The 23,893-nt window shown below is 44.4% G+C and overlaps 1 protein-coding gene across 7 annotated transcripts in view; it reads right to left on the reverse strand.

The window, feature by feature from the left end:
- Positions 1-23,893, reverse strand: part of COMMD7 (COMM domain containing 7) — a 79,549-nt gene that overhangs the window by 47,043 nt on the left and 8,613 nt on the right. For 5 of the 7 annotated variants that reach the window (XR_014315719.1, XR_014315720.1, XR_014315721.1 and 2 more), the window contains exons 2-8: positions 23,345-23,398; positions 23,149-23,251; positions 14,726-14,782; positions 14,607-14,644; positions 14,057-14,147; positions 13,686-13,735; positions 12,835-12,883 (exon numbers count right to left, since the gene is read on the reverse strand). Coding sequence is in view for 2 of the 7 variants with exons in the window: in XM_082745974.1 (XP_082602100.1) it covers positions 12,227-12,303; positions 12,835-12,883; positions 13,686-13,735; positions 14,057-14,147; positions 14,607-14,644; positions 14,726-14,782; positions 23,149-23,251; positions 23,345-23,398 (519 nt within the window). In the remaining 5 variants the exon portion in view is untranslated. Of the gene's footprint in view, positions 1-11,613; positions 12,304-12,834; positions 12,884-13,685; positions 13,736-14,056; positions 14,148-14,606; positions 14,645-14,725; positions 14,783-23,148; positions 23,252-23,344; positions 23,399-23,893 lie in introns of those variants that run through there. The other 2 variants (XM_082745975.1, XM_082745974.1) reach the window with 2 other exon arrangements.

Below are 23,893 nucleotides of genomic sequence, written 5' to 3' on the forward strand. Positions count from 1 at the left end.
TAGTTGTCCACAAGGGTCAGACCCCTTCTCACCTCCCTACGCTGTTGCCCTCAGTAGTACCATCACCTCACCTTGCCGGCCTGCCTGGCTCCTGATGGTGCCTCTCCCCAGTCTGAGTCAGACCTGCCCCGTCAGGGCTTCTAGGGCGTGCCCCACATGCTTCCTCAGGCAAGCATCTGTGACACAGCCCTGGGGTCACTGTCCATAAAAGCAAAGCTGGGCATTCCCAGCAACCCACCCAGGCACACAGGGCCCTGGGAGAGCAGAGGGTAAGCAGGAGCAAGATGGGGTTTCAGGCTATTTTGGCCAGGTTCTTAGAGAACAGAGAGCCTCAGCCAGGCAGTCAGAGAAGAGTCTACTTTGTACCAACCCAAAACTAGAAGGTTGCCATAAGAATGGAAATCTGTAAATTGACAGGCTAGGAATTACCAATTACTTTACCACTTGGTTAGAATCTGGACTCTGTACCAGCTGTGGGCCATTGGACAAGCTATTTAACCTCTCTGAACCAATGGAGATCATTATAGCTCTAAGTCAGGGTTGCTTAAAAGCTGTAAAAGAAGCCTACATATATAAGGCACTTAAGGCAGTGCTTGGCATAAAGAACCACCCAGTAAATGTAGGCAATTATTATTATTACTCATGGAACACCCGTGTAGAAAAGGCCTTTAGAGATCTAAATGAACTCCTACATTTTATAGTTGGAACTAAGGCAGGAAGGAGGAAGGTCCCACTGGAGCTGTGTCCAGCCCTCCCAAACCCAGAGCAGGACCCACTGGAAGACTGGTGAGAGCTGGTGGGGGCTGCTGGGAATCACCTGATGGGCTGGCAGGATCCCAGCCCAGACTTTCCAATGACTTGGAGCCCGTCAGCGTCCCAACATCTTGGCTCTGTTTCCAGCAAAATCGTCGAGCGTATTTTAGGATCAGCAAAAACCCACAATGCCTTTGGCTGAGCACTTTTCCTCTTCTTGTTGAAGCCCAGGGGTATTTTCGAGGAAATTGAGTCCATCTGTTTCTGATTCATTTGTACTTAACTCATCACCAAGCTGTTTTGTAAGAGCCCTTTGATGTGAAAGCCGCCTTATCCCATAAGCCTCTGTAAGCCTTTATTTAGTCAACAGTAGGTAAACGGTCTCTCTCTCTCTGAAGAAGCCAGAGGCAGCTTCTTGATCTCCCTCAACACACAGGCCAGGAGAAGGGTAAGTGTGGCCCTGGGACTCCTCCTCCTTGGGCTCCTGACTCTGGTCCAGCCTGCAGTGAGGCCTCCCCAACCATCCACTGCCTCTGCTCTGGGGCCAGTGATCCCCCTTGTCCACCATGCCTAGCCTGTCCACGTGGATTTACGGTTTCCTGTGTGTTGCCTGGGTTTCTTGAACTTGATTTCAAGGTCCTGGAAGATGAGAAGCCAGGTCTCCTCATTCACTGTGCCCCGCCATCCCTGCACCATGCCTTGTACACAGTCACAGGGGCCATCACTTCTAAACCAAAAACGCATGGAAAAGATCTCACAAGCTTTAAGGGCTCCCAAAGAGACAAGGGGGCAGAATTTTGAAACTGGGGCTGCCCTATACACAGCAAGCAGCTAAAAGAACCATTGATTGAACTACACACAGAAAGGTATAAAGGGAAGAGTCTGCCTCTCCCTCCCTCTGACATCCAGACAAAGCATACCACAAGTCTCAAATCCGCCCTGTTTCATACAGCAGGATGAAAAAAATCGAAGAAGCCCCTAACCCAATAGATGAAACTCTTCACTAAAGGGTGACTGAACCATAAGATATTCCTGAAGAAAGCCAAGCAAGCTGTTTTAAGGGATGTCCCTAAATTTCAAGGCTCCACAACCCATGATCCAGAGGCATCTCTATCAGAGGTAGACTGTTTGCAGGGTCCCTACTAGGCTGGTCATCTTCTGTGTTTATTAGAGATGTATTCAGGGTCTCTGAAAGGCAGGGGATGGTGTATGTAATCCTGTGGTTCTCAAATTGGAGCATTTATCACAATCACACTCCAAAGGCTGGTTAAAACACAGATCACTGGGTCCCACCCCAGAGTTCCTGACTCAGTAGGACTAGAGCAGGGTCTTTTTTTCTTTTTTTAAGATTCTACTTAGTTATTTGAGAGGGAAAATGAGTAGGGGAAGGAGCAGAGGGAGAAGCAGACTCCCGTGGAGCAGGGAGCCCCACTGATGTAGAACTCGATCCCAGGACCCTGGGATCATGACCTGAGCCAAAGGCAGACGCTTAAGCCACCCAGGTGCCCCTAGAGTGGGGTCTAAGACTGTACATCTAGCAAGTTCCCAGGTAATGCTAATGCTATTGGTCTAGGAACCACACTTTGAGAACCATTGGTCTAGCCAGTCCTTCAGTCCTGGCATGGAAATTTTAGGGGAGGGGTGTAGGTACCCAGTGCAGATAATTTTACTTCCTTTTTTCTCTGAATACTAACAACCCAAAGATGGGTGAGAGTGCTGACAATGCACCAACCTCTCTGAAGCAGGCACTGGGCTTAGGGCCCTACAGAGACCACCTCATTTAGTCCTTAACAATTACCCTGTAAGGTAGACACTCTCAATATTACAGATGAACCCAAAGGTGCACATAGGTGAAGCAAACCTCAAGGTCACACATAGCTTAACACCTGAGCAGATGCACAGCAGGTGGCCAACATATTCTCACAGAACAAGTGTATCTATGAACACAGATGATAAAAGGCAGATCTGACGCCTGGGTGGCTCCCTCCTGGGATAGAGCCCCACATCAGGCTCCCTGCTCAGCAGTGAGGCTGCTTCTCCCTCTATCCCTCCCTCTGTGATCTCTCTCCCTCTCTCTCAAATAAAGAAATAAAATGTTAAAAAGGGGGGGGGTGCCTGGGTGGCTCAGTAGTTAAGAATCTGCCTTCGGCTCAGGTCACGATCCCAGAGTCCTGGGATGGAGCCCTGTATCTGGCTCCCTGTTCAGTGGGGAGCCTGCTTATCCCTCTCCCCCTACTTCTGTTCCTTCTCTGGCTGTCAAATAAATAAAATATTAAAAAAAAAAATAAGGTAGATTTGAACCCAAGTCTGACTCCATAGCTCAGACTCATTCTATCCCATCAGCAGGAAGCAATAAAGGCCGTGCAAGCTCTGGGAGGCAAAGGACTAAAGCTTCTCTGTCTGTCTGTCTGTCTTACCCTCCCTCCCTGCCTTTTTTTTTTTTTTTTCCTTCCTGCTTTTCCTTCTTGATTTTATAATAGTAGTGTTACACTAAAGCTTTTCTGAATCAAATGTACTGTCAAGATGTTCAGGGTCAGGGGCACCTGGGTGGCTCAGTCAGTTACATGTTCACTCTTGGTTTTTGCTCAGGTCACAATCTCAGGGTCATGAGATAGAGCTCTACACTGGGCTTCACACTCAGCCCAGTCTGCTTGTCCCTCCCCGTCCCCAACCTGTGCTCTAAAATAAATAAATAAAATTTTTTAAAAAGAAAAAAAATGTACAGGACAGGGTTGGATCTAGGGGACTGACAATGAAAAGGAATGGTAAGGAGCTGGTTCTAGAGAGGCCATGGGAAAGAAGTGGGACTACCAACTGGAAGAAAGGAAGACTCCCAGATTATGGGTCAGGCCAGCCCTGAGGAATCATCAGGGCCTTGTTAGGGACAGGCATCCAGAATTAATTCAGGTAGTTGGTGTGGAGGAAGTTAACTGTTTTGGTTCAAACATTTTTTACAAAAATAATAGATGTTCTTTGCAATCTTGGGGGCAGGGAAGAGGCTGGTTTTTAATTTTCACCATTTTCAGTTCTGTTTGAACTTTTGACTGTGCACCTTTCACATATTATCTTTATAAATAGAGCACACTAATTTATATGCATATTGAAAAATTTAGAAACTACAAATAAGTGAAAGAAAAAATTAAAAACCTGTAATTCTATGTAAACATTTTTTCCAAGAGTAGGTTCACGTTGATTTGTCCTGTAACCTGATTTGTTTGCCTCTACATCATGACCATGATCCCTTTCATAATACTATCTTCTTCAGTGTCAGTTTCAGTGGCTGCATGTTATCCCATTCTATACCCATACCATAACGTATATAACTGATCTCCTATTGCCTAATTCTAGACTATTCTCAATTGGTTGCTAGTATAAATTTTGGTTTATTTTTGACTATTACCTTTTAGTCATCATAGGATCACCCACTGTTCAAGAAAAGACCAATTTGGGGGGGAAAAAAGTGTCTAAAGGGGTGCCTGGGTGGCTCAGTGATCCAGAGGCATCTGGATAAGCATCTGCCTTTGGCTCAGGCCATGATCCCAAGGTCCTGGGATCGAGTCCCACATTGGGCTCCCTGCTTGGCGGAAGGCCTGCTTCTCCCTCTCCTACTCCTCTGCTTGTGTTCTCTCTCTCACTGTCTCTGTCAAATAAATAAATAAAATCTTAAAAAAAAAAAAAAAAGAAGTGTCTAAAGATTCTTCCTATTTTAACACAGAAGAAGAAATAAAATATTATTGGGGCGCCTGGGTGGCTTAGTTGGTTAAGCGTCTGACTTCAGCTCAGGTCATGATCTCAGGTCCTAGGATGGAGCCCCATACCGGGCTCCCTGCTCAGCAGGGCATCTGCTTCTCCCTCTCCCTTTCCCCCAGCTTATGCTCTAGTGCTCTCTCTCTTTCCCTCTTTTGCTCACTCTCTCTCACATAAATAAAATCTTTTTAAGAAAAGAAAATATTATTGGAGATGTTTCAGTGGGGGGGGGGGGTAGCTTGTGTAATAAATACTTCCTAGTTTATTTAAGTTCTGTTAAAACCTTTTCAATTTTATGGAATGTGTTTATCTCTTAAACAAACAAAAGCCCTTTCTAGTTGGGAGTTAGATGACCAAGGCTCCAAATATCACCCTGTGACCCCATGCAAGTGTAACCCTTTTTTTTTTTTTAAAGATTTTATTTATTTATTTGACAGAGAGAGATCACAAGTAGGCAGAGAGGCAGGCAGAGAGAGAGAGGAGGAAGCAGGCTCCCCGCCGAGCAGAGAGCCCGATGCGGGACTCGATCCCAGGACGCTGAGATCATGACCTGAGCTGAAGGCAGCGGCCCAACCCACTGAGCCACCCAGGCACCCAAGTGTAACCCTTTTTCCCAGACTGGTGAAACAACTCCTAACTCTGAGAGTGTCCTGAGCTTCAGAGGAGATGATGGATGTAAAGGAATGAATGCTGGGAACTATACTAGTGCTCCTGATTCTAAAATCATCAATGAAAGAAACAACCCACTCCACTGGTCAGCAGTAAATGGACAAAAATAAAAGAGACTCAGTGCGTTAAAGCCTCTGCCTTTGGCTCAGGTCATGATCTCACGGTTCTGGGATCAAGGCCCCATACTACGAAATATAAGCTAGGTATAAAAAGGAAAAAACTCCTGATGTGTCAATAATATAAATGAATCTCAAAAAACATTATGCTAAGTGGAAAAAGCTGGGCACAAAAGGTTCACACTGAATGATTCTATTTACATTCTGGAAAAGGCGAAACTATGAAGACAGGTATCAGATCAGTGGTCACCTGAATTAGGGGTAAGAGAAAAGGACTGCCTATGAAGAACATGGGGGATCTTTTGGAGGTGATGTTAATATTCTATACCCTGACTGTGGTAATGGTTACATTACTACATACATTTATCAAAACTCAGCTGCACACTTATAAAGAATGAATTTTTAAAGATTTTATCTATTTGATAGAGTGTGAGAGTGAGAGCACAAGTGGGGGGGACTGTGCCATCCAGGTGCCTCCCCCAGAGGCCCCCCAAAAGAGTGAGTTTCATTGCATGTAAGTTATGTCTTAAATTTTGACTCCCCTCGGGGCACCTGGGTGGCTCAGTGGGTTAAAGCCTCTGCCTTAGGCTCAGGTCATAATCTCAGGGTCCTGGGGTGGTTATAGACCTGCCTTAGGCTCAGGTCATAATCTCAGGTTATGGGGCTCTCTGCTCAGTGGGGAGCCTGCTTCCTCCTCTATCTCTCTGCCTGCTTCTTTGCCTACTTGTGATCTCTGTCAAATAAATAAAATCTTTAAAAAAAAAAAGTTAAAAAAAATAAATTTGACTCCCCTCAACACACACACACACACACACACAAACACACAACTACAGTGCCATCCAAATACAAGGTATCCTCCATCAGACTTTACCTATAATAATTTTCACAGAAATTCTGAAATACCTTTGTGAAATATTATGCCAAAAAAAGCAACCCAGAAAAGACCAAGTATCTTCAAATATTTTCAGGAAGATATTTGTTGTTGGGTTATCTGGCTTTTGGAAAGGCCATTTCTATACTCTAGCAAATGCTAATGTGTGAGGCAGCTGGTCCCACTGTGGAGCAGCTGACCACTTGGGACTGTTCGGGGATTTTCCTTGTCATCACCAGCTTGTTTCTTTTGTTTGTTTTTTTCTTTTTTATATCACCAGGGTAAAAAGAAACTCTGTGTCAGAACCAAACAGTGAATGTTTCCCCACCCCAAACAGGACAGTTCTTTTTCCTCCAGGGAAGAATACAGGTCTTTCTGGTTGATCTTCTCTTGGCTTGACCATTGCTATCTCAACGAATACTATGCTCCAATAGCAAATAAAATACAAAATAAGAATAACCTGCAGCCAAAAACTAGGTTAACAGAGAGCAGATTTTTTTTTTTTTAAGATTTTATTCATTTATTTGACAGACATAGAACACAAGTAGGCAGAGAAGCAGGCAGAGAGAGAGAGAGAGAAGCAGGCTCTGCACTGAGCAGAGAGCCCGATGCAGGGCTCGATTCCAGGACCCTGGGATCATGACCTGAGCCAAAGGCAGAGGCCTTAACCCACTGAGCCACCCAGGCGCCCCCAGAGAGCAGATTTCTAAGCAGGATAGTAACAAGAGTGAATCAATGCAAAGATGAAATATAGTAAAAAAGGCCCTGCTCAAATCCTCCAGCATTGCAGCAAAATCCCTAACAGTCTACAGGCCCTGATCAATGCTCCTGATTCAATAGGTAATATTTGTGACAAGACCCCAATACAACAAAGTGACTAGAGGGGTTCCTAGAGTTCATAATGAAATATGAATTAGAGCAAACGGGAGTGAGGCTATACTCTCCTCCTGCATAGAAAAAGAGGTGCTGAAAATACAAAATTGTCAGTTACCTGTGCACACAGCTTAGTTTCCCACTCCCAAAGGAACCAGAGGAGCTCTGGCCCACAGGAGACGTTCCAAGAGCATTCTTGGAATCACGCGGCAAGAAGCTCAGGGGCTGGTGGGAGATGGCCCTTGGAAGATGGGTGCCCAGCCTCACCGGCTGCCTTGTATCTATGATCTCTGTTGAAACTAAGCAATGATCAAACTAACTTCCCCAAAAGCTAGGTAGGTTCACTAACAGTCCTGCCAGGGAGGATCTACACACAGCCTCATTTCATTTCAACTGACAACAGACCTGTGACCAGGTGGGGGTGTGGAGCTGACTCATGTTAGGGTTACCGAGCTGAAAAACAAGTCTTTTTTTTTTTTTTTAAGATTTTATTTATCCATTGGACAGACAGTAGTAGTAGACACAAGTAGGCAGAGAGGCAGGCAGAGAGAGAGAGAGGAAGGGAAGCAGGCTCCCCACTAAGCAGAGAGACCGATGCGGGGCTCCATCCCAGGACCTTGGGATCATGACCTGAACCGAAGGCAGAGGCTTTAACCCACTGAGCCACCCAGGCGCCCCTGAAAAACAAGTCTTATCAAGAAACTCATGGGCTGGTGTGGAAGAGAATCCTGGAAACAAATGATGACAATTATTTGATAACGAATAGCTCCCCATTAGTTGAGCAGGCATCATGACCAGTTCAATAGCCTGGTGAGGGAAGAACTACACCCATTTCAAAAAGGAGCTATCTCAAAGTTGAGAAGTCGGGGGCTTGCCTGAAGTCACACAGTTGGAAAGCAGAGGAGCCAGGACTGGAACCAAGCATTCTGATTCCAGAGCCTACACCCCTGGCTTCTGTATTGGGTACATTACTGGAGACCAGAGATCTTATTAGGGCCTGGACATGTCAAGGGAGGCCCTCAGAAGTGCCCTGCATGCTACATCTCAAAGCATGGACAAGCACTGTAGGCCCAAGAAGAGGCAGATGGCTTCATGGCTTGGCAGCTGTCAGCAGTATGGTAGGACCAGACACTCCTGGAGAGGATACATGCCAAGACTCAAGGGAGAGAGAGGGGTAGAAGGTATAGGCAAGGCCAGACTGGGGGTTTGGTGTGTTAAGAGGTTTGGGCTTTACCCTAGAAACCAGGCAGTCATGAGTATCGGGATCTGTCTGCTGACATGAGAGTTGCCTGTAAGAATGCTCACGCAGGAACAGTTCAGATTGTGGAAGCTAGGAGGTTGCAAACTGGGTTGGGACCATCAGGAAGCCACTGTTGTGATACAGGTGGGGCAGGAACGCCTGAATTGGGCAGGGCACAGAGCTCTTTGGTCAGAATCTGTCCAATGGCCCGGTGGGTACAATTCTTATGGATTATCCGAAGACCAGGGCTGGATGGCTTGCCAGGCTGAATCCATTTCTGGTCTCTCAGGATCCCTCTGAATGAACTAAAGCAGGATACCCATGACTCACAGGGTAGCACTGACCTCTGGTCAGGGACCAGTTTCAGTCTCTAGGGACTGAGGACTTCATTTCCCTATATGTAAGTATGAGTGGATTTAATTAGACTGTATTTTAGGTGTCTAAAATTCACATTCTGTGAATTCACCTTAGATTTCCATTGTAGGCACATGAGGCCCTCAGAAAGCTCACACATTTGGACACTGTCCAAAAGCATCAATTTGCTCTTTTTTGGTGTTTGTAAAATTAATCTGGTAATCCTTCATAAATTGGAATAATCTCTATGTAAATCAGTTGGGCACTGTGATAGTTAATTTTGTGCATTAACTTAACTGGCCTGCTATGTCCGAATATTTGGTCAAACATTATTCTGCATGTTTCTGTGAAAGTGGTATTTTGGGGGAATAAGATTAATATTTAAATTGGTGAAGACACCTGGGTGGTTCAGTCAGCTGAGTGGCTGCCTTTGGCTCAGGTTGTGGTCCTGGGGACTTGGGGTTCTGGGATAGAGTCTGGCATCAGCAGTGGGCTCCTTGCTCAGAGGAGAGCCTGCTTTTCCCTCTTCCTCTGCCCCCCCTACTCCCCACTTACTTTCTGACAAATAAATAAAATCTTTAAAAAAAAAAAAATTTAAACTGGCAGATCTTTATTTTTTAAAGTATATGTGTCCTTAACATTACCTGATCGATGGCCAATGTTGTTGCTGTTGGTTTTTTTTTTTTTAAAGATTTTATTTATTTAATCTTGGCTTGAGTGAGAGCGAGAGTGGGCATACACACAAAGTGAGAGGGAGGGCAGCAGACTCCCCATGGGGCAGGGAGCCTGATGTGAGGCTCAATCCCAAGACCTGGAGTTCATGACCTGAGCCCAAGGCAGACGCTTAACAGACTGAACCACCTAGCTGCCCCTAAACTGGTGGACCTTTGTATCAGAATAAAGTAGATTCCCTTCCATAATGTGGGTGTGCCTCATCCAATTAGTTCAAGGTCTTAACAAAGACTGACTCCCCTACCTCCCCAGCAAGAACAAATTCTTCTAGTGGACTGTCTTTGGACCCAACTCCTTCCTGGGTCTCTAGCCTGACAGCCATTCCTGCAGATTTTATTAATTTGTTATTATTTTTTTTGAGTAATCTCTATACCCAATGTGGGGCTTGAACTCATGACCTGGAGATCAAAAATTGCATGCTCTTCTGACTAAGCCAGCCAGGTACCCCATCCTAGGGTTTTTTTTTTTTTAAAGATTTATGAGGGGGGCGCTTCCCCTCTCTGCCTACTTGTGATCTCTCTCTCTGGCAAAAAAAATAAATAAAATCCTTTTAAAAAAATTTTACTTACTGGGGCACCTTGGGCTCAGGTCATGGTCCCAGTGTCCTGGGATGGAGCCCTGCATTAGGCTCTCTGCTCAGCAGGAAGCCTGCTTTCCCTCTCCTAGCCACCCCCCCCCCACCCTGTGTTCCTTCTCACTGTCTCTCTGTCAAATACTTAAATAAAATATTTACAGAAAAAAAGATTTTATTAATTTGAAAGAGAAAGCACAGGGGCGCCTGGGTGGCTCAGTGGGTTAAGCCTCTGCCTTCTGCTCAGGTCATGACCCCAGGGTCTTGGGATGGAGCCTTGCCTGCATCAGGCTCTCTGCTCAGCAGGGAGCCTGCTTTCCCCCACCTCTCTGCCTGCCTCCCTGCCTATTTGTGATCTCTCTCTCTCTCTCTCTCTTTCTGTCAAATAAATACATAAATAATCTTAAAAAAAAAAAAAGAAAGAAAGAAAGAAAGAAAGAGAAAGCACATGTGTGCAAGCAGGGGGAGGGGCAGAAGGAGAGGGAGAGAATCCTCAGGCAGATTCCCTGTTGACTGCAGAGCCTGTTAGATTTCATGACTCTTGAGGACATGACCTTAGCTGAAAACAGGAGTTGGACGCTTGGGGCACCTGGGTGGCTCAGTCATTATGCGCCTGCCTTCCACTCAGGTCACAATCCTAGGCTCCTGGGATGGAGCCCCACGTCCTGCTCCCTGCTCATTGGGAAGCCCACTTCTCCCTCTCCCACTCCCTCACCTTATGTTCCCTCTCTGACTTGTTTCTGTCAAATTAAACAAACATATAAACAAGTCTTTAAGAGAGTTGGACACCTCACTGACTGAGCCACCCAGGCACCCCAGGAAGGACGTTTAAGAAACAGCAGAGGTTATCTGTTGGAGGAAACTGAGTAAATGAGAGAAGGATCTTTTTACTTTATTCCTTCTTATATATTATACATGCATATATTCTTTGACCTGGCAATTCCACATCCATATATTTATACTTCCACTCATGCAAAATGACATACATACAAAAATACTCAGATGCAGCATCATTTATAGAAGAATGGAACCAACCTAAACACCTACCAGGAGGAAACCAGTTTAAAAAAAAAAAAATCATCCATTTGGAGAAACGTGGTGCATCTGTTACAAAGGAGGAGGTTGCTCTGTTGTTTTTGTTTTTCCCTTTCTCTGTTCAGATGTGGAATGATTTCCAGGTAAAGCAGAAAAAAGCAAGACACAAGACGCTGTGTGTATACTATGCTATCACTTGTATGGGAAGTAGGTTAAATTCTATGCCTATGAATTTGCAAATGCAAGAAATATGTCTGGAAGAACACAGAATAAACTTAACAGTGGTTACTAAGGGAAAAGAATTAGGTAACTGGGGAATGGGGATGAGAAGGAATTACTTCACAATGTACCTTCTAAACCATGGGGATGTATTATCTATTCAGAATTTTTAAAAAAATTCCTGAGGAAGATAAATCATACGCTAGGTGGGACCTAGTGTTCATCAGAACACAATACTCATGCTTTTCTTGATGTTTTTAACCTGAATCTGCCCTGAACTGCTCTTACAAATTCTACCTTTGGACCACAGCTAATTTCACTGAAGACTCACAGCCTTCACCAAAACCAGGATAACTGCTGAAGATTAGAGCACTAGCGCTCTGCAAGGCAGATGACTCTTTCATCCATTCACAGAGACAACTGGATTCAGACCTTTTCTTTAGAAGCTTTTTTTATTCATTGTCTAACCAACAGAGGTCAGCTTGAACCAAAACAAGCTAAAATAGCCTCATTACAACACAACAGGGCACAACCCAAAATGAGGATAGAGGTTGGCCTCAGTTCTTTTCAGAGCAGACCAAGCAAGTATTTATACACAGGTGCCCCATTAAAAACTGATTAGCAATGCACCACCACCCCACAAATGCAGAGCGCATAGAGAGATCGCTGGGGGCTCCCCACATGTGTCAGCCATAAATAAGCCCTTGCTTTTTTGAGGAAAGGATGACCAGTGTGCATCTTGAGTGCATCTGTTTACTCTGGAACTCTAATGGGGAGGTAACCATTTATTTCCTCCCCTGAATTTGAGATGCAATAATAGCCTGTATGAATACCTAAAAAGTGTCCTGGGAGACAAGGTTCCCTTAACAAAGAATTCAGAGTAATCTTATAGGGCTCTTCAGTACTTAATCCTGTCATTTTCCAGAAAACTTTGCACATGGGCTCCCAAGAAGCAAGCAGGGCCCTTATCAGCACCCCACAGGCCTGTGAGTGAGGTGCCTCTCAGAGCAGCCACCCATGGAAGAGAAGAGGGAAGGGGCCAGAAATCAGCTCAAACACTCCATGCTGCTTCTGACTCGCTCCATCTCGTGCAGGAAGCTGTAGAACTGAGGCAAGGTTAATTCTGGGGAGAGAAAATTCAGCTTCAGGTAAATGTTTCCAACTCCACAGAATCATCCAAGAAAATGAATTTCCACCCAGAGATTTTTTTTTCTTCTTTTTTGACTTAGTACATCTAAGCAGCACTTGATGGGTAATTGACCACAATAAAGAACTGAGAGCCTTGAACACAGAAAGGTTCTCGGCTCCCTACAAAAGTGGAGAATTTAAAAATGGCATAACTTCACAGCACAAAGAGATGAAAGGGCATTATTCAGGATGTTCAGCACGACTTTTGCAGTAAGAGCGGCTTGCTCTTCAATCTTTGCTGTCCCTTCTCCCTACACTTTCCCTTTTTCAAAGAGGCTCTTCAACTGTGGGGTCTCCAACCTGCTGATGGCTTATTATTTATGAGAGGAGAGGCAGTGGAATGGCTACTCCATAGCTCAGGGATGACTTTTTTTCCTAGAAGAAATGATTTGTGGTGCTTCACAAGCCCACTGATTGCAGAGAACATGGAAAAAGTGAAAAGGCTCAAACAGGAATTCAGACTCACCTATGTACAAATTTTCAGTTTGATTTCCTTTCTTAACCACCAACTTTAACTGATTAAAAAAAAAAAAAGAGGCAATAAAAATTTAAATTAAAATGAGGACAATAGGGCAAAGAAATTTTTGAAATCTTTTCACTTAAACATCAAAGCATCCAGCTTCTGACTTGAGCATCAAAGAGAAGCAATCTGGATCCATGATCACCAAAACTTCTAACAATTCTCATGACTACAAAACAATCAAGCTTTTAAGAAAAATATGAAGATCCTATTAATCTGAGAGTTGGGACGTTAGTGGCCACGTGTCTGGCTGACCACACGGCTCTGAAGTACTTGGCACTTCAGTGAACAGCCGCTTAACTGGGTCTTTAAAAAAATCCAATGACAGGGGCGCCTGGGTGGCTCAGTGGGTTAAGCCTCTGCCTTCGGCTCAGGTCATGATCCCAGGGTCCTGGGATCAAGCCCCGCATCGGGCTCTCTGCTTGGCAGGGAGCCTGCTTCCTCCTCTCTCTCCGCCTGCCTCTCTGCCTACTTGTGATCTCTGTCTGTCAAATAAATTAAAAAAAAAAAAAAAAAAAATCCAATGACAATTTTGTCTTTTTTTTTTTTTTTTTTCAAAGATTTTATTTATTTATCAGAGAGAGAGGGAGAGCGAGCGAGCACAGAATGGCAGGCAGAGGCAGAGGGAGAAGCAGGCTCCCTGCGGAGCAAGGAGCCCGATGTGGGACTCGATCCCAGGACGCTGGGATCATGACCTGGGTCGAAGGCAGCCGCTTAACCAACTGAGCCACCCAGGCATCCCTGTAATTCTTAACCAAGTCAAAAATCTACCCATTTTCACAGATCAGAAGACTTACTTGTAAAAAAATACTTCCCACTTTCTCCAGTTCACTGCTCCCAGATGTCACTGTGACACAAAAGAGAAAATTCGTTAAGTGATGGGTTGACAACGTACCTACTCTCAACACCTCAATCTCACAGGCTGTCCAGCAGAAGCCATGCAGGGATGAACATGAGGACAGCAAAATGTGCTCTTCAGGAAGTCAACTTACCAAGAGCCAAGGACACAAACGCCAGCAGCAATACAGAGAAGCAGTTGCTAGCCCCAACTGTGAGCCCTCAGTCTGTGAGGACTGAGGACGTGTGCTCCCCATGGAAACTATGTGAAAGCCTCTGCAATCCCACCCTACACCCCCCGAATGACCCGGAACTAGCTCTAACTAGTTACCTCCAAATTTCCACTCCATATCTACAAGCTGGTTAATCATCAGAGTTTGTCCTATGGCCCATCGAGCAAGGGTGGGGGCACTCTGCTTCCACTAGAACAAAAGCAAAAAGCTGAAGTCATAACAATGGGGAAAATGCCCCCTCTTCACTCTGTACCCCAAAATAGCAACGTTTAGTATTTATACAGACAAGGGGAAGAATGCAGAACCAAGGGCTCAGCCTAAATGCACAGATCTGAAAGACGGGGCAGTAAAGACCGGCAGAAGACCACATAAATGTTTTCTTTCATTCCAAGATGGAGTCCCAGTTTGGGACAAAAACTGCAGGACAGCTAAAGTCAGTCAAATCAGAGGCAAAACATCAGAGATGCACTAAATAGTGCCGCCATTTAAATACTGTATGTATGTCATTTGCATGAAACCCATTAAGCTGGGGAAATGACACAGAATTGATTGATGGCTTTTCCTTAGTCGGCATTTCACACTTGTTTCTTTTCATGAAATAAAAACAAAACAATCTTAATGAACTCTGATTAAGAGGAATTATGATACCTTTTCAGAAAAGTAAGTGGCTTTCTCCTCACTAAGACCTATAAGAGAACAGAAAGAAACTTGAACAAAATAAAGAGCTGCCAGGCCTGTCACCCTGAGCAACTTTGGCAATGACCTACCAAGAGTTATGAGATCAGCCCGGACCTGATCCGCTGTGAGACTCTTCTTCAACGCACCTGGGAAATGGGAGAAATCAATTAAAAAGGACGTATCAGTTAACTGGCAGTAAGTATTAATAGAACAACTGATACGACAGAGAGGACAGAGGGGATACACAAAAGATGGGGCTAGCTCCAGGAAAATCTCAATCCAGCTGGGAAAAAAAGGCACAGAGGAAGCAACTGGAGAGTGGGACAGCATGCTTTGTTTCTTGTACAACGCAAATGTTTACCCCTCCGAAAGCATGAAAGAACTTAGAAAGCAAGAAGGACTTTATGGGCTTGGGGCTGGGGATACCCATGTGAGCAAGGAGTAAGGCCACAGAGTCCTGGAGCCAAGCCCGGGAGCTCCATGTCAGGGTGGGAAATAAGAGCAACAGCCTAGTGCTGCGCTGTGCCATCCAGAACCACTTAAGATGGGTGGGTCATTTAAACTTTATTTTCTCCTAGCACCCCCTTAAATTTTAATTAATTAAAATTAAACAAAATTTAAAATTCTGCTCCTTAGATGCACTGTTTCATGTCCTCAATGGCCACACAGGTCTGGTGGCCATAGTACTGGGCAATGTGGACTGGAAACCATTTCCACCTAGTTAGTTAGTTCTACTGGACAGAGCTGCCAAAGAAAATCAGCTTTCAGAAGGTAAACGAAGATGGAGTAACAGCTGGCTTCTACAATTCCCAAGTCACTTCCAGAGGGGCAGACAAAGCTTCCCCTCACAAGCCCTAAGAGCACTCCCCTGTGGGGGCTGCTTTGTTCTGCTTGCGAGGTCCAATTCCTGAAAACAAAGTGTTGCCAGCAATCTGGGCTTCTCAATGATTAACCTCGGGCTACAGCCTAGAGTCACAAATGGCAACCGCCTTAAAATTTTCCACTTCTTAGTCTTCCAGAAGCTGACTAATTAAAGAATAAGGAGACATCCACCACCATCCAGGGAGAGGCCTAGCGTAATACCCTGAGCCCAACTCCCCACCCCCAGCTCACTCCTGAAAAACAATCCTAAAGGCTGTTTGTCCCTGCAAAATAAACCATGTAAACAAAGGGAGGAAATCTTTTATCGCCAAAATCAGACTGAGCAAGGAAGCCATAGCAAAATGAAAAAGGCAAGACACCAGGAAACCTTGGCCATAAAGGCAATCCAAGACAGCCACTCCCTAGCCAATTCAATTAATTCAGGACTACAACATGTATAGCTCCTTAGTGTGTATCTAGCTCAAATCCAGTATTTTACTTGATGATCCCAAAGTACTCTGAAGTGGGGATTACTAATAAAACCTTTAATTTACCAGGAAACTAAAGATAAGAAAGATTAAGCTTTTGGAGAGAAAATGTGGCAAAGCCACAGTCACCAACTACACTGCCAGTAAGTCCCCCACCAGATGTGCTCTTGAGAGCACCCTCAAATATACCTGCAGAGCGCTTTAGCAACGTCAGTAGTAAAGATAAAATGTCAGGAACATAGCTGACCTTGAAGGCTGACCAGATGAATCCACTTCTCTGGCCTCATGGAAAGGCTCATGGAAAGACAGAAGTCAGTCACTGCATGAGCATTTACTGAGGACCTGCCAGTGGCAGAACTATGCTACTGCTGGGAAACATCCATAGACACACAGACAATGTCTGCCCTCGTGAGGCTCACCTTCTATTGGGAAGAAAGACTACAACAATAATTTAACAAGTAAGGAAGCCATATAGAGCATGGCTGAAAAGTGCCACAGAGAAAAGCAGCAGAGTGGGGTGAGGTTGGAGTGCTAGGGAACTCTGCTCAACAGCTGATTAAATACCATTTGTGACTACTGCTCATTGCTGATTCCTCTGTTTTTGTCCAGTGAGAAAGAACTCCCTTGGGAGAGGAGAAGGGGCATTATCACCTTTTCTTAAATAACAGTTACCCACAAGGGCTAAAGATCTTGCTAAGTAATAAAATAAAACCAGGCTTAAACAGTAGTCCTAAAGCTGAGTTATCTATAATCCGGGAGTTATCTGTATCTAGAAGACAATCATAGTACTAGCAGCAGTGCGCTCGCACTCCCTAAAGTATTTCACATTGAGTATCTTCCTTTATTCTTACAGTGATGTAAGAACTTCTATTATAGGGGCGCCTGGGTGGCTCAGTGGATTAAAGCCTCTGCCTTCAGCTCAGGTCATGATCGCAGGGTCCTGGGATGGAGCCCCACATCCGGCTCTCTGCTCAGCGGCGAGCCTGCTTCTCCCCTCTCTCTGCTTGCCTCTCTGCCTACTTGTGATCTCTCTCTGTCAAATAAATAAATAAAATCTTTAAAAAAAAAAAAAAAGAACTTCTATTATAAGATGTTTTCTGAGGACACTGATTCTCAGAGAGGTTCAGTAACTTGGCTCAAGATCTCAAAGCTGTTAAGTAGCCATGGTGACAAGTAAGCACACAAGGGCCATCCAGCAACCAAATGCAATGTGGGAACCCTCCCTGGATCCCGATGACAGCAACCAACTACAGACAAACAAAATGCTTGAGACAATGGGGACATCTGAACACTGACTGCATATTTTAATTTCAGATACGATAATGGCATTGTAGCTTGATAAGGGGGGGGATTTATCTTTATCTTTTGGAGATAATGACTAGATATTCAGAAATAAAATGGCACGACCTCCTGGACCTCCTGAGATGCAACTTCTGAGATGCGCTTTAAAATAATCCAGTTTGGAGAGCAGTGAGAAGTGGGTGGGGTGTAGATGAAACAATCTGGCTATGGGCTGATAACTACTGAAGTCAGGTGTTTTTAAGAATTACATACTAAATAGTAAAAGAAAAACATTAAAAAACAAAAACAAAAGCCACTGGGCTTTATGCCAACCATGGGTGGTACTGGTCCCAGCTTCCCCACTGTAAGATCCTAAACAAGTCACTTCCCTTCTCTAGGGCTCTCTTTATCTGTAAGACAAAGATTAAACTAGAGCAAGCTTACCTGACCCTCTCCCTGCAAAAGAAAGAGGGGGAGGGGAAAGGGTAAGGGAAAGAGAGGACAGGTTCTATGGTTAACTGTTTCTCAGATACTGGGTAAGCAAGTTTCTTTATTGTGGGACTTCTCAGAGCCTGAGATATGTTAATGTGTATGTCTCTCCAAGATTCCAAGGCTGGGGTGGGGGACAGTAATCCTGGCTTCTGGCTGACCACAGAAGCCTTTTCTGGATGAAAATACCAATTTGGAGGGGGGGGCGCCTGGGTGGCTGAGTTGGTTATTGGACTGCCTTTGGCTCAGATCATAATCCCAGGGTCTGGGGATCAAGTCCCGCATCAGGATCCCAGTCCCTTGGGGAATCTGCTTCTCCCTCTGATCTTCTCCCCTCTCATGCTCTCTCTTAACTTGCTCTCTCTCTCAAAAAAATAAATAAAATCTTAAAAAAAAAAAGGAAAGAAAATACTAATTTGGGGAAAACTGATCTGGAGGGCTGTGACTCCCCCAGCACTAATAAGCTGTACTTCTACAGGGAAGCCTTCCTAAAAGGCAGGCCGAGGATGAGGGACAAGGAAGAGGATAAGGACCTGGAAGCCCTTATACTTCAGATGAGACTGGGAAAGCCTTGAATGCCATGCTGAGGATTAGGACCTCATATATTAACTCATGCATTCCTAATGCCACAACTATACTGCTCTTATTACTGTTTTTCAGATAAGAAACTGAGGCTGAGGGCACCTAGGTGGCTCATTGGGTTAAACCTCTGCCTTCAGCTCAGGTCATGATCTCAGGGTCCTGGGATCTAGTTCCACATCGGGCTCTCTGCTCAGCAGGGAGCCTGCTTCTCTTCCTCTCTCTGCCTGCCTCTCTGCCTACTTGTGATCTCTCTCTGTCAAATAAATAAATAAAAATCTTAAAACAAACAAACAAAAAAACCCTCTGCCTTCGGCTCAGGTCATGATATTGAGGTCATGACCTCAGGTCAGGTCCCAATATCATGGGATTGAGCCCGGCATAGGGCTCTCTGCTCAGCAGGGAGCCTGTCCCCGCCCAACCCCACCTGCCTCTGCCTACTTGTGATCTCTCTCTGTCAAATAAATAAGTAAATAAATCTTAAAAAAAAAAAAAAAAAAAAGAAAGAAAGAAACTGAGGCTCATCTGACCAAGGTTTAAAAGCTATATAGCTAATGTGACTAACATGCTGCAAAGCCCACCTCTTTAATGGTATGCTAGTTCTTCAGGATTCGCTGCACCAACAGTAAATACCTGCTATAAACAATGACAATCAATCTTGCCTGAAAAATATACACCCAACATCCCCTGGGAGGGGCACAGGATCTCCTAAGTTCAGCTCAACTCATGCAGCATGTATTAAACATCTGCTTTATGTTATCGCTTTACTTGCAACCTTGGCTCAGGAAAGAAGTACAAGATCCTCCTGTGACTTCAGAGGAAAAGCTCTCTGTTAAAGTCACAATATAGATACATGTAAAACAGCATGAACAATAGAAAGCTGTGAACAATTACAGTCCAAAATGAGAACTGTGGATAAAAACCATCTCTCTGGAGCTAACAGGAAGGGAGGTCACCGTGGACTGAAGTCAGGAAGGCTTTCTGAGGCAACATGGGCAGAAGCTCCCAGGTTGGAGAGGACTGAAGGCAGTTTGACAGGACTGAGGGGGTGGGGAGCGGATCTAACGAAGATGGGAAAGCAGGGAGGCAGGAATACCAGAAGACAGAAATCTCTTTGAAAAATCAGTGTCCACACAACTGTTAGGTAGACAGGTTTCTTTTCCTTTTTTAAAGATTTATTTATTTATTTGACAGAGAGAGAGAGAAGAAAAAGGCAGAGAGGCAGGCAGAGAGAGAGGGGGAAGCAGGCTCTCCACTGAGCAGATTCCGGTGTGGGGCTCAATTCCAGGACCCTGAGATCATGACCTGAGCTGAAGGAAGAGGCTTAACCCACTGAGCCACCCAGGTGCCCCAGTAGACAGGTTTCCACTCACAAACCCATCCCCACAGGCCAGAATGAGACCCCCGACTCTGGTACCACACACCCAGGCCCTACCCTACAGAAACACTCACACTGGGGCGTGCTCAATGTCCTGAGGGCAGTCACTGCGGCACCAGCACCGTTTGAGGCTGAAAGGTTACAAAGATGTGCAGCAACAGGATGAAAGAGGACTAGCTGAAGAGACATCCAGTGCCTGGCACATTACAGCCCTCAGAAAAATGAAGTCGACATGGAGAAATCTCTGCGACATACCATGTAGGAAAAATTACAAGCTGAAGAGCACTTTCACGGTTTCCAACCACTCATGAAAAACAAAGACTACACATGTGCATATGTGCATGTCCGCCAGTGGACAAGAAAATATAAAAGGATACAGGGGCGCCTGAGGGCCTCAGTTGGTTAAGCACCTGCCTTTGGCTCAGGTCCTGATCCCAGGGTCCAGGAATGGAGCTCTGCATTGGCCTTCCTGCTCAGTGGGAAGCCTGCTTCTCCCTCTCCCAAACCCTCCCAGCTTGTGTTCTCTGTCTTGCTGTATCTCTGTCAAATAAATAAATAAAATCTTAAAAAAAAAAAAAAAAGATATATACCAAAATTAAACTGCGATGGTGTCTGGAGACAAGAGTAGCATGAGGGGGTGCTTGGGTGGCTCAGTGGGTTAAGCCTCTGCCTTTGGCTCAGGCCATGATCTCAGAGTCCTGGGATAGAGCCCTACGCCGGGCTCTCTGAGCCTGCTTCTCTCTCTCTCTGCCTCTCTGCCTGCTTGTGATCTCTCTCTCTCTCAAATAAATTTTAAAAATCTTTAAAAAAAAAAAAAAAAAAAAGAGTAGCATGAGAGGGGATTTTTTTCACTTCTGACTCTGCACTGTTGAATCAATTTGCAACTGAAAATTTATTGCAATGAGAATGTATCCCCATGTTAGGAAAGACTGTACACTCTCATCCAGCCTTTGGTTCACATGCCTTTAACCCACCACAAAGGCAACAAATACAAAAGCCCTATGAACAGATGATGAGAAATTTCAGAGTTGGAAACCTCAGGATGCTCTGATTTGAACCCACAGAACCTCAGGAGCAAAGAACAAGCAAAGGAAAAGACCTGCACTAAGATATGGGAAGGAGCACAACAGGAACAAATAAATTAAACACCCAACTTTCACTACATCACTGGGATGCGGGCTTGGGAAGATCAGTCCATTGCTAATTTGTAAAGCGCTGTTTTACCTCCTCTCAACCCGGTCAACATTGATTCATTCTTTGAGACTGGCCTCAAATGTCACCTCTCTCTTTACATAAAATTAACTTTTGATTAAATTGCCAAATCTAGCAACTCTGTAGATAATATACAGTCAAAAACAAACAAGACAACCCATAGTCCCTCCACCCAGATATAACCACAGTTAACATTCCTTTTTTTTTTTTTTAATAAAAATAGGATTGTGGTACATAGTTTTATAAACTACTTTTTTAAAAGATTTTATTTATTTATTTGAGGGAGAATGAGTGAGAGAGAGCATGAGAGAGGAGAAGGTCAGAGGGAGAAGCAGACTTCCCCAAGGAGCTGGGAGCCTGATGCGGGCCTCCATCCTGGAAGTCCGGGATCATGACCTGAGCCGAAGGCAGTTGCTCAACCAACTGAGCCACCCAGGTGCCCTATAAACTATTTTTTAAAAGATTTTATTTATTTATTGGATAGACAGAGATCACAAGTAGGCAGAGAGGCAGGAAGCAGGCTCCCCCTGAGCAGAGAGACCTATGGGAGGCTGGATCCCAGGACCCTGGAATCATGACCTGAGTTGAAAGCAGAGGCTTTAACCCACTGAGCCACCCAGGAGCCCCTAAACTATTATTTTTATTAAACAGTATATTGTGAACAATTTTCTGTATCATTACATTTTCCTCATTAGCACCTTTTTAAATTATTACAGAATTTGAAAAGAGCAACCTTTTACTGAGGTACTATGTTATGCATATCATTTACATTATCTCAATCTTCAAAATGAGCCCCCTCCATTTACCATGAAAAAGCTCAGATTGGCAGGAAAATGTTAGGAGGGGTTGTTGCCAAGGGCTGGGAGAGACTGGGTACCTAAGTGACAGACCCACATCTACCTAACTCAGAACTATGAATTTTGACCACCAAGATGTTCCCCTGTAAAAACGGACCTCCATGCATTATACTAATCTCTAACTTCTGGGCAATTTATTTCTAATTCTTCTATATCATCAAAACAGTGCTATGATGGATATCCCTACAGCTAAACCTTCGTGATCACTTCCCTCCTGACTAGAGATTTTCCTGATTGCTCTAAGCAAATTACCTCCGAAACCATATGCAGTGAAAGAACTTTTTTATTTTCAATCCATCATGGACTGGTATTTTTGTGAAGTTCAATGAAAATTTAGAAAAATGCATAAAAATATAAGTCCCAGATAGTTAAAGTAGTCAATTTTACATTTTGTATATCTTTCTTTTTTAATATTTTGTATCCTTCGCTTTTTTTTTTTTTTAAAGATTTTATTTATCTATTTGAGAGATAGAGATCACAAGTAGGCAGAAAGTCAGGCAGAGATAAAAGAAGAAGCAGGCTTCCTGTCGAGCAGACAGCCCGACACGGGGCTCGATCCCAGGACCCTGGGATCATGACCTGAGCCGAAGGCAGAGGCTTTAACCCACTAAGCCACCCAGGCACCCCTACATTATATGTATCTTACCACATTAAACACACGTGCGCGCACATGAGCGCCCATGAAGTGCCTAGCTGGTTTAGTCAGTAGAACATGTGACTCCTGATTTCAGGGTTATGAGTTTGAGTTCCACATTGGGTGTAGAGACTATTTAAAAATGAAATCTTTATTATTATTTTTTAAATTTCATTTATTTATTTGATAGAGACACAGCAAGAGAGGGAACACAAGCAGGGAAAGTGGGAGAGAAAGAGGGAGAAGTAGGCTCCCTGCTCAGCAGGGAGCCAGATGCAGCTCTATCCCAAGACCACCCCCCTGCTACCAGAATCATGACCTGAGCCAAAGTCAGATGTATAATGACTGAGCCACCCAGGTCCCCCAAAATAAAATCTTTAAAAAAAAAAAAAATACAAGCCCATTTGAAAAATCAGTATATTCAAAAGATTTCGGCCAAATTGCTATAAAAGCTTCTAAATGCTTACTCTTGATTTCTGTACTTACAGTGCAGAGGACCAGACAGCAGTCTGGGGACAGAAGCTGGGATGCAGACTGCACTCTGAGCTGTACCTCTACTACATTTTACTGCAGTTCTCTGTACCGGGCTTCTTCCCTTCCTAGACTTCAAGTCCTGCCCCTATCTGGTTCTCTACTGAGTGCGCTGGCTCAGTGCCAGAGCAGCTTGCAGACCCTGTGGACTGAAGAATTCAAGTTAACATCTCCAGCCTCAGCTGCCAGAGAGGCTACTCACCATTTGGAACCAGAAGGAGGCTTTTCACGATGCTTCTGAGAGGGCCAAGACTGATCTGATTGGTGGTGGCAAACTCAGAGAGCTGAGACAGAAACCTTTCCACCTGAAGAAAGGAAACAAACCCAGCCTTCACTTGCTTAGCATCTCAGGGCTGCAGACCCACATTCAGAACTCTCCCTATCATAAGGTACTTTACCTCTTTTGGCTCAGTTAGGAAGTGGAAAAGCACTTCTGTCAAGGCCGAGAACTGCTATGAAGAAAATGACAGAACATCAGTAACATTCTACTCCTGGGTCAATGTTCCCACATTCCATCCAACTACAGACCCTTAAGAGAGAGTATTGATACCTGTCTGATCATCTTAAAGTTCAAATATTCAAAACACCCACTATCCAGTGTCAATATATCAGTGCTACTATACTGTCTGAAAAACTTGTGTATTTTATTGGAACACTTGGGAGATATACACCGAGACTGTGAGTATATGCACACATATGCATATATACATCTCAAGGCTCCAAGTACACGTGTGTGTACACACACACACACACACACACACAACCTGAAAGGGAGATCACTGGAAGATTAATAGTAGTTGCTTTTTTCTTTTTGTTTCTATTTCCACATATTTATTATTCAAGCACAAGCCAATCCAAATAATGTGATTTCTTCTTTTTCCACCCCACACAAATGTTAACATACTATACAAGCTTTTTCTCTACCTGGACTTTTTTTTTAAAAGACT

Source organism: Mustela nivalis (genome assembly GCF_964662115.1).
Source record: "Mustela nivalis genome assembly, chromosome: 8".
Classification (NCBI taxonomy): domain Eukaryota; kingdom Metazoa; phylum Chordata; class Mammalia; order Carnivora; family Mustelidae; genus Mustela; species Mustela nivalis.